The 11,650-nt window shown below is 40.6% G+C and overlaps 1 protein-coding gene across 1 annotated transcript in view; it reads left to right on the plus strand.

The window, feature by feature from the left end:
• Positions 1–11,650, plus strand: part of mettl24 (methyltransferase like 24) — a 35,924-nt gene continuing 24,274 nt past the window's right edge. The window contains exon 1 of the mRNA XM_035678704.1: positions 1–724. Coding sequence (XP_035534597.1) covers positions 386–724 — 339 coding nt within the window. The 5' untranslated portion in view covers positions 1–385. The remainder of the gene's footprint in view (positions 725–11,650) is intronic.

The following is an 11,650-nucleotide window of genomic DNA, read 5'->3' on the forward strand; positions in this document are numbered from 1 at the left end:
GAGGGAGTTCCCAAAGTTTTCAAAGAGGGCGGCACACATTGTACTTCAGAAAGTGTTTGCAGAGCCTCATGACACACACACACACCAACATGCACAGAACCATTCGGGTTAAGATGCAGGCACACACATGTGTGTCGGTTTATCAGCAGAGGTGTTCTTGACATGTCCGTGGTTCATTAACTTACGGCTCTTGGTCTGATGGTGGACGTTGGACCTGAAGAGAAAAAGAGAAAAAAACAGAAGAGAAGGGAAGGAAAGAGAAGGAAAACTTTTTGACAAGAAGCAGAGGAAGAATGGGATAAAATAAGCAATGGACTACTTAACACCCAGAAGTTGAGGAGATGGACTGAAGAGAGCCGGAGAGACAGAGAGGACAAAACAGTGGATGGACATGGGCAGAGAGCGACTCACCAGGGGATTGCTGCTGCGTTTGGGTATTCTGCTCACTGCTGTGTGTGTGTGCGTTCATGTTTACCTGGAGACAGAATGGCAGGGAGCACCTGCAGCCCAGGCACTGGGACGTCCCACCCAGTCTAATCAGAACTGGGGCCAACGAAGCAGAACCAAACATGTCTCAGCAGAAGCAAAGGAGCAGGACAGAAGCGTTAAAAGGAGAATCTCTTATGTTCGAACACTAAAGAAAGACAGCCCAGCCAGGAAGAGGGATGAAGACAGAGAGGACCCCTCGCCACCATGCTGCCCACCTCCCCGCCCGCACAGAAAGGTATGTTTAACATCCCACCAACTTCTGGGTGCTTAATTGCTGCGATTAAGATTCTTGCAAGGTTATCTGATCCTGAATAGCGGGAGATGGAGCAGCTCAATGAGGAGCTTTTACTCCATCCATGAGTCACTGGCTTACAGCTCAGTAATCCCAAGAGGGTGATGAAGGAAGAACAGGCAGCAGAATCAGTGCATGTTCAGTAAGCGCCTCTGAAATGCTTTGAAGTTTAAAAAAGAGAGTTTGTCACCAGAGTTCCTAGCAGTGCAGAGCTGCCTGCATTGATTTTATTTTTGATATATGTATACAATTTAAACAGATGTAGTTTTCACCCAAACTACAAATCAAACTCATAAACAACCCCGCTGCAAATCTATAGGCTACAGAGTCAACTCTAACAAAGAACCATTCAGACTCAATGTCTATTGGAGCAGACACAGCTATTCACATACACAAATACACATGCACACACTCCAGGGGCTTGACCCTTGACCTGTGAAGGGTGTGTTGAAGTGCCGGCTTAACAAAACTCCCACTTCCCTCTTTCTGTGTATCTTCATGCCTTTTATTTTCCCCCCTTTGATTCATCCCAGCTATTTGGTCTAGCCTTTATTTTTGTCATTTGATCTCTCTATCCATTCTTCTCCCTTTTGTTGCTATTCACTACCGTTTTGCCCTCAACCCACCCTACTCACACATACACATGCAACAAATTTGTCGTTCCTTAATCTTTCTATCTTCTCTGTTTCAGTCCCCTATTGACTTTCTTTGTACTAAGCATCTTCTTTCTGTTATTTTGGGGTAAGAAATGCTTGTTTGCCATTGTCTTTAAATCTTTAATGAGCTAAACCAACTTGCGACTGAGGAGCAACAACGGTGAGTCTTAAATGCCATCACTGCGGGGCTATTATGCCACACCGAGAGACGGGCACTCGTGCACCATCAATATTACATACCACCATATGCTCACTCTCCCTGCTTCTTAACACAAAATTTGTCACATACGATGCCCTGGAGGGGCCCTGATGAAATTTCTGTGTCATATACTGCAGCCGTTTAACTGCTCTTCTTAACAGCTCTTCTCGCTTTCTCTTGCTTTAGGCTCTCATCTCCAAGATCAGTGTTGCTCTTTCGCTCTGTCATGTTACCTTGTACCCGTTTCTCGCACTCTCATCCCCCCTCTTGCTTTTTCATCTCTCCTGTCTGTCTCAATTTAAAACTCCAGTCTCGCCTCCCACTTCTAACCCATATTTCTTAGTTTTTCTCCTTTCCTTCAACTTCTCTCTCTCTCTCTCTCTCTCTCTCTTTTCTTGCTCGCTAACTCGGCACATATTCATTCATTGCAGATAAAATAATGGGCTGGAAGGCAGGCCTGTTGCTCTGCTAGGAAAGGATGCCTCCAGTGACCATGATGAAGAGCAATGGAGGAACTTAAGAGGAGATTCCCATAGAAGCTCAGTTATCAGTGGCCAAGTTGAAAAAATAGCCAATGATGATGTTCTCCTCAAACTCTTCCAGTGCAGCTTTGTACAATCTTCATGCCATTCTAAGCACTCATTGATTTAAGAATGTCTGTATTAGATCAATGGCTTTGTTTGTATAGCCTGAGCTGGTTTACTTCTGTTAAAGTGAACCTGCAGGCCTTCTCCAAGACAAGGTTTTTGCCATTTAAAAGCGACAGTTCGCGCCTGAAGTGAATGTCAGATTGTCAGATTGTGGAAAGATCCAAGTGTTATGTTTCTGCAAAGAATAAACATAAACTGTTAGCTGCACAGCACTATTATCTATTTATGATCTACTGTAAAATCCAAATCAAACCAGTGGAGTGTTTTGCAACATGACTCCATCAACAGTAAAAAGGTGTGAAAATGTTGCCACTATGTTGCAGTCAAATCTTTTTTCATTCATCTCATATATACTTTTAGCATGACCAGCAAGGTCTTTAAAAGGTAAAGGTTAAGGAGTTTACAACATCCGTATTTATATGCAATTAGTAATCAGAACTTATCCTTAATTTAGTTTAATTAGTTAAATGTGCACATAGTCAATACGTCCAATATGCTCAATGCACACTTGGATGATCACAAAAACAATTCCCATGCAAATATAACAATAGTATCACACTGTTATGGCCCCAAGTTTATCCAGGGGAAAACTAGATGATTCTATCCTTTTCTCAATATTTTATTGCCAAATACAGGAGCTAAAGTTGAACTTCAGGGAGAGATCAGACATGAGAAGAAACAAACAAGCTCTGGCTAGAAATGAAACCACAATACAAAATAAACTTACCCAAAAATAAAGTTGCAATGCTCAACCTAACTCCCTAACACACACACACACACACACACACACACAACCACACACACATTCACACACACACACACACATACACACATACACACACACACAAATAAACATATGTAAAAGTACTATTGAGTTTAAAAGTTTACTCTGAACCTTGGAAACAGCAGTTGATAAAACAAGCTCACCACAAGGTCCATTTAGTAGCCCCTCTGGAGCTTTCATTGTGTCGCATGGTCTTCATCAGCAGTTATGTCATTTTTTGCTGAGCACTTTAAGGACTTCTCATCTATGTTTAAAATACTGTGTTTATTGTTCTGAGTTCTACTGATTTTACATATAAATCAGCAGATCATGAACTGTATGTTTCAAGAATTTATTAAATTTGACACTGTCGTATACTTTATTAGTATATGACAAATTAAATAGTGTGTAATACGTACTGTATAGACACATTGTGGGTGCAGTATAAAACAAATGGCCCAGTCCCGACACACCAAACTTTATAGGGGATCTTACATTTACTAAATATTTTACACTTCTGTGCAATGTTGAGCTGTTGGTGAGGGGTTTTATGTGAGATATATAAAGTAATAATACTCTTATTAATATCTGTGTTTAGTATTGAGTGCACCCATTTAAATATTGTCTCCCCTTATTTTTTATATTGGCATAGTAATCACCTCACAGCTGAAATACTTAATGTTTGTTTATGTTCTTCTTAATGTTGTTTTTATCATGAATCATTTGATATAATCCATCAGTAAGGTTGATTGAGACAAACACTAAAGTCATCATCTGTACTGGGGTTTGAGATGCTTTCTATACTTTACTTCTAAGGGACGTTGATTAGTTTAGTCACCTGTTTATGGCATTATATGTGTATATGGTGTCTCAACCCTGATTCAGACACAAATAAAACTCCATACTTGTCTTGTTGACAGTGCCGGGGCCATTTGACTTCATCACATCAGTATATTCATAATTTCACTCACACATTACCTGGTTGATTGATGACATTTTTACAGCATATCAACAACTGCAAGGCTGCGCTTCACAGACACAACACTAGCTTTTCTGTTATCTTTGCAGTTTGAAAATGGCTAAATTTAAGGGGTTTTAGCTTTGAGGCTCTGCTGCTCAAAATAAGGCGAAACATCATTTACAGAGGCCAAGCTGTTTTCAAAACTCATTCAAGAAGGTGTAGTGTAGATATGTGACAGAACAGACTGTCACTGACAAATTCTTTCTCTTTTAATAATGTGTGTGTCTGTGTGTGTGAGACTGCCCAAGGGTCTGTTTTAGTAATAACCAATCTAAAGGAAATCTAATCTCTTAGCTGTCAGGCATCCACATAAATACACTCACACACATCCTCTTTAATCATTTACCTCTTGCAGACTTTCTTCCCCGGTGGGAAAAGAGGAGAGGGATGAGTTGGTAAATTAAAGACAGACATGAAATGTGTTGGGCTAAACAACAGCAGCGGGGATGAAGGAGGAGAAAGAGAGACACAGACAGGAAGAGAGAAGGATGGAGGAGAGCAGACGCAGCATGCACTGATGACTCAGCCTCCTGCCTTTAACACAGTAATAAACAGACTATTGCCCTTAAGTCAAAGTGACACACACACACACACAATGCATTGCACTCCAATGCATTTTATCTCTCTAGCTGAAAACTAAAAGCTTTTAAAGACGAGTAGTTGCTGACGGCTCAAAATGTCAGCAGAAGTCACCAGATGACGCCATATGCTAATTTGCATAACTATGCTGCCCACACTCACCTACTGCCATTGGTGGGACAGGAAGTGCCCATGGTTGGATAAGAGAAGCAAGTGTGTATTTCTGAATCATTTCTACAAATCAATATCTAGGATAAATACATAATACAATAAAGAATCTACACCCAAGCTTGCAGCTGTGTGAGGCTGTATTTAGGCACAGTGGTGCTTTGAGCTGAACGATGCTGAGAGTCTGATGTGTAGCAGGTGTAATATTATCCTCTGCCCCCATTAGCTAATTAGCACCAGTACTGGGCAGTAGTGCAGGACCTTGAGGTGTGGGGACACAGTTAGCCGCCAACAGAAGAGCAGGAATGTGCCAAATTAACATTATTTATATGTTGTGTCTTCTTAGCTGGCCTAAGGACTTTACACACTGTTGATGCTACATTCAGGATTCACAAATGGAAGGTGACAGATGAGACTTCATGCAGTCACTGGGGCTAATGTCAGGATAGCTGTTGACGATCTGTAGGCTATCCAAAGTATCTGATATAGCTTGGATATCCTCTGCTCCAGCTCAGCCATCTTCTGGTTGAGGCGGGCGTAGATATTACAGCCAGATGGGGTTGGGAGGTAAGTGGGGGCATATCTGTTCAGGTTGAAGCGGTAGCTAGGGAGACATAAAAACAGCAATGGCCAGTACAGGGGTCTAAACTCGGTATATTGGAGCTAGTAAAGTCGGCGGTTCCGACCCAGAGCTCACAGCGTTGATATGGTTATTAGAAGAGATGACCAACGAAGATGGAGCTGCAAAAGTTAGGACACAAAGCAGAAACTTACCTAGATGCTATGTTGGCCTTTTCCCTCTCCAAAATGTGTTTTTCAGGAGGTGTTCTGCCCTGTCCCACTCTGTATACTTGATGGTGTTTTTTCCATGAAGCACTGAGGTGTCCGAGTTCTATCGCTGTGATTTTACAGCTCATCAGCACTGCCAATGAGATCTCTATTTCCAACCATAAACTGTAAGGCCACGTTAGACAATACTTAACTTATGTCTACTTTGTAGGCTATACAGTATGTACAGCTAAGAGGTTTGCCTCTTCTATTGCTCTTCTTCAAGGAAAAGATAATTGTCAATATATTTTCCTCCCAAAGGTTCTGGTGAGTTTCTCATTATCCCAACCAAGGGTCTGTTTTTTTTAGAGGTTGTTGTGTCCTCTAAGAAAAAGATGACTGATATTTTCAGGCTATATAAATAAACGTGACTTGACTGAGAATCCTTGTGTTGTTTTGATGTTGTGCAACTTCCTGCTTCCCAACCCAGAGCATTCAAGTAGCTGAGATATGTAGCTGTTATACTTTATGTGACTTTGACCCTCCAATTCAGGAAGTATACAGTCATATTAAGCAGGGCCAAAGCACTGTTATTACATAGTTGACTTGTTGTGTGGTTCTGCATCAACATAACATTGACTGCACTCAGCCTTTTAAAGAGTAGTTAGGAAAAATATAGCAGCAGGAACTCGCCCTAGCAGTGAACTGTAACACAAGTGTCTCATTACTCCTCATATAGTCAAGCAACTTCAAAGTCTGCAACTTTCCTTGATGGTGAAAACATAGTCCTGGAAGAGGAAATTAGTGCTTAGAGCAACAATTGAGACACAGCTTTTCTCAAATTCAGACAGCATGTTCCCATAAGTCCAACTGCTTCCTGTCAAAAAGGAGAACATTGGTATTCACTGCTGCTTCTACTCCCTGGATCCACTCAGCAAGTATTTCTTTTCTCTTCCTTTTCTGAACACAATATGTTCAGTTAGCAGCTTGAAAGGCATTTGTGTTCAAGTCCTCTCTTAAGTCACTCCTCCCTAACATTGACAGAAACCAAGCACAAACATCTCCAAATTAATGTAGAAATAAATTATGAATGCTAAACTGCTACAAACTGTATATAGCCATTTCACTCCATAGCCATCTTATCAATTATTCCTGCTCTCCGCAGCTTCCCATTTCACAGTGAAGGTACTGTGAGTGTGAGCGGTGCAGAGCTTCTCTACAGGAATTCTGTCCCAGCGTCACTCAGAGATTTCTCCCAAATAGGCCGGCTGCCACTCACATGTCATACACACTCAACCTCAAAGCCTGGGCAGGCAGGCAGCTCATAGATCACAACAGAGCGGCAAAGTGGAACCATGCATCCTTACAGACAGGCCTCCTAGTTTTAGAAGATTTTATATCATGAAACACTAAGACAGCCTGCTGAAATGATCATCCAGTGAGGTGGAGATGACTGAAAGGTAAACTGTGCAACCCCATGCAATAACTGATCTTTTTATCTCGTTTTTGCATTCATACAGTGAGAGATAGCCACCATTAGTAGAAAATTCCTTTTTGATGTTGGCAACATTGATAGATCGTCAGAAACACAAACTAAATATTTCTATTTGTTCACCAACAGCCTAGTCAAAGAAAAATGAAAAGAATCTAGTAGAGGGAAATTAAATAAACACTGTAAAGCCTTCTGAGTTGAAGCTAATTGACTTTGTTTGGATAAAACACAATATATTTTCGATTATGTTAATTAATTCCACCGAAAACCACCAATAAGCCAGAGCAGCCTGCACTTAAATTCAAATAATTTTTTTTAATCAGATGGGACCTAAGTTAATTTATCCACAAGGCAAGTATTAATGAAGTAATTACCTTTGTTCAAATAATCATCAGTGTGATTCCAAATTAATACTTTGCTCCCAAACGTTGATTAGTTCAGTGTTGGGATAAAGCGAGATCAGAAAAGGCCACTTTGTGCTGTCTGCGTCAACCACTGCCAGCCACTTTTGGGCCCCCAGTGGAATTTCTAATGCAGAAACCCGGTGACCTTGGTCATGTCTTGAAGCTGAAAGAGTTCGGCTCAACAGAGGGAGAGGGAGAAAGAGGGAGAGGCTGTTCCAGAAGAATGAGAGGGGTTGACTTCTATAATCCCAAAGGTGTGACTGGAGTCAGTTCTCAGGCATCTTTAACCTCCAGCTGGGGCATCTGGGGAACCAGGGAGTCACAAGAAATCAGCGGCTGGGAAGCTGACATTTCACCTGGGTCATAAACTCCACTCCCTGTTCTTGTGCTAAAAATTTAATCCATTGAAAACAGTACCTAGTGCAGTGATATATAACACTTACATTGACTGATTCTACAAAAGCAGTCTTCATGGCCTTTTGAAGTGATATTTGTTTAAGCAAAAACATGTGTTTTAATTCACCATATAGTCAGCAGTGCTTATCTTGTCAGAGAAGCTTGTTGAATCACTGAATTGCCAAAAATGTAAATGTAAAGCTAGGGTGCCAGAGGTAAAACTGAAATGTAAATATAGATAAAAAGGTTGCAGCAGCTAGTTTTCAACATGTACATCTGACATGGTGCAAAATATTCCTTCAAAGCTTAAGGATTAAAGGATAGAAATACACTTATTCACTTTATTGCTGAGAGTTCAATTCTAGCTTCATATTTAACAGACATATATGAGAGTATTGATATTCTCATCTGACTCAAGAAAACAAACAAGGTTATTTTATAAGTATTGCTTTAAGGTAGTCTGTAGTTGCCACATGAAGTGCAAAACCTGCAAAAGTATTTGTTAGTGTTATTTGGTAAGCAACAACAAGAGCAAAATAATCAGCTTTTACTTTAGGCTCACAGGAACCTTGGAAGCAGCTTACATGTACACAGTAAGGTGTAATAACTCTAGGCAAATTTAATCAGAGTGGAGAAATAAATATGTTTAGACATACAACCCCTTTGATTTACAATATTTTTGGATCATATAACTGCAGTGACATCGCATCTCCTTATGCACACGCCAACCACCCTTGAGAAGTAAACAGCACGACATAGGCACACAGCCTCGCTTGCTCAATGTGAGATTAGTCCAACCATGACCAAGTCCAACCAAAGAAAACAGGTCAGCCTGGAATCTTTGCCAAGTTATGGGGGGGGGGGAGAAGCACAAAGAGACCTTTCAGATAATCAATCACCCCCTCTTTGCAGAAGTCTACAGGAACATGACTATTTAATTGCCAAGAGAACTGGTTTACAAACTATTAAACATGAGAAACAGCTGAGAGTGTATCTGTAGCTGAGAAAATATTACTACTTTTATTGGGTCATGAGTCAGAATATTATGGATCCCGAATCAAACTCTTTAAAACTTTTGTTGTGGAATTTGGCTGAAAAAAAAGGTCTTCCTGAAAGCTTGTGATCCCAACTTTAAATAGATTTCCCCCATGGGGAAATTCAGGATCCATACAAATCCTGCCTCAAACAACATGATCAGAACCATATGTTGCAGATGGAAAAACTTAATGCACTTTATGTTATTGACTGAATAAACAGTGGGTCTGTTGTACGCGCTCACTGGTATCAGACAAAGACTCCAACTGGAGGGGAAAAAGTTGGTGTCAAACTGTCAAGTCCAGAGTCTCCATCGCACAATACTCCCCTCAGACATGGACGCCTTGTCTGGAACATTCCAGAGAGTTCTCAACCTCCCTCCCAGCTGATATGAATGAGTGCATTGACCTCTGAAATGGGACGCCCTTGCTCCCATCTTTGCCACGCACCTACGCTGCCTCATCCGTGCACACTGACCATGAATACCTGCTTCTAGCAAATGGCATTTTGTGTGTCACCAAAAAGCCTAAGGTTTGTTTATATAGCAGAAACCCATTTGAGTAGCATTTGACGTGTGTGTGTGTCTGGTTACAAAGACAACAGACGCCACTTAGCCCCAAAAGCAACAGAGTGCCAGTGAACCTCAAGAACAATCGTTTAAAGAGCTTGTTGCTCTAAGCCTTGTTTAAAACCCTGTTTGGAAAGAATATTTCTGCCTCTCCCTCTCTCTCACTCTCGCTCTATATCTGCATATTTATTTGATAGCTGACACTGAGTGATAATGAGAATGGAAAACATATGGAGAGGAAGGCACAGAGTAGGGAGATGAAATTAGAAACACAAACACAGGCTGAGTGAGAAACTACTGATATTAATCTCACAAAACAACCATGAACACTATCAATTATGCTATGATACAATTATCACCATTGCCTTCTCTTACAATTTCTTTAAATTTTCATATTCAGTAATCTTTTATGTGTTAAACAAAGAGTAACATGATGAGCGAAAGAGAGAAAATTACCACCTGTCTTCGACAATCTTGCTGTCACTCTCTCTGTTTTTCCAGCTCCATCTCAGGAGGTAAATGTCATATGGTGCTCAGCGTGCTCCCTCTGCTCTTCCCAAGTAGGCATCAAACACAGATCTCATAACTGGGATGTTGTCCAGGAAGACAGGCGCACACTTGCATGGATAGACTCACACACCCACACACACACACGCACACAGTTTAAGTGCAAGCCTGCTAACAATAAGACCCCATCTGTCTCTTGAGATGCTGGCCAAGAAAAGACGGCCCGATTCAAACAGGATGTGATTATACGTTTCACACTGATCACCTTTTATCTGAGTTGCATCTTCTGCACGACCATTTCAGTCCATGTTGTGATGAACGGGAACATCTGTACGTGTCCGTGAGTGACGTTACCACAATGCAACTGGAAGGTGACTGTGTTTCCAAGGTAACAGCCAATTCTACAGAGATTTAAGTTGATGGCATGTGCCATGACAACTCAAAGGACTCCAGAGAACACACTTTAAACTGTGTGCGGGTTTGTATAAGCTCATACATGTATGTGAAAGAGCGAGAAAGATTATATATTTTCTGATAAAAGCAGCTGTTAGTGGTTAAACGGAAACCACACGTAACTGATGGAAATCTATCAAACCAAGCCACACACAGATGCCTTTCTTTTTAAAACTACACACAGCAGTGAGTTATATTTGGTATGTTACAAAGCTATTAACGACTGCAATGTCCCACTGTGGCTTTGTATACAATCATGTTTACAGCAAAGCTACACAGATATGTATGTTATTGTGGTTCTGTCAGCTACATGAATCCCATGTACTTGTAATACCTTGTTTTAAATGACAGCTATCTGCATAGCCATACTATTATATGTCTTTCACATTATTGCTGTGGAGTGCACCGATGGCTGTCTTTGTTTACCCTTTCCATTCAATCCAAAGACAGTGCTGGAAATGGGCAGCAGTTAGAACAGCTTGAGAGTTAGAAGCTCTCTAATTTGTTCCATTGAATGGAGCAGCACTGATTGCTTAGCATTTATTTTTTTAATTTGTCAGTTTTCTGAAGGGTTTAAAGAATCGATCTTGTCCCTTTATGCCACCATTATCTGATGAATTTATATGTCACTCAAGTCTTAAAGTGTCTGTCATTTATCTTCAAGTTCAAGAACTTGTATTGCCATATGTATACTGCCACAGCAATGACAGTGAATGTGTCATTGGCAATGACTCCCTCAGACAATGCTCAAAAAGTATATATAAAAGGAAAATCACGCAATTAAAAATGAGAATCTAAGATATAAAATGATGCACATGTGAAATATATGAGTATAATATACAGTCGTGTAGTGCAGGGTATATGCAGGTTTACGGAGTATACCTACTTATTTTCACACTACTATCACTATATTTGGGTATACCCACTTCTAAATCCCCTCTAATGTGCATCATTTAGTAGTTTTTTGCAAGTTGCATTTTCTTCCTATGGTGAAAGCATAACATGGTTGTCAAATTTTCGTGGGTTGATGAAGTAAGGAATAAGGAGTATTTCACTCAAAATTATGTAGGCTTGCCTGTCTGGGGGCCAGTATTGATTATTGCAAAATCTGCACCTTTTCTTTGGCTAATGTTAATCTGATGAATGAAAATTATCCTTACTCCCTCAAGTCAAGCAGCAGAAGTTAAGTGACAATGTGCAAATACTGGCC

This window comes from Morone saxatilis, unplaced genomic scaffold (assembly GCF_004916995.1).
Source record: "Morone saxatilis isolate NCDOM2014 unplaced genomic scaffold, NCSU_SB_2.0 Contig7, whole genome shotgun sequence".
In the NCBI taxonomy this organism is placed as follows: Eukaryota; Metazoa; Chordata; class Actinopteri; family Moronidae; genus Morone; species Morone saxatilis.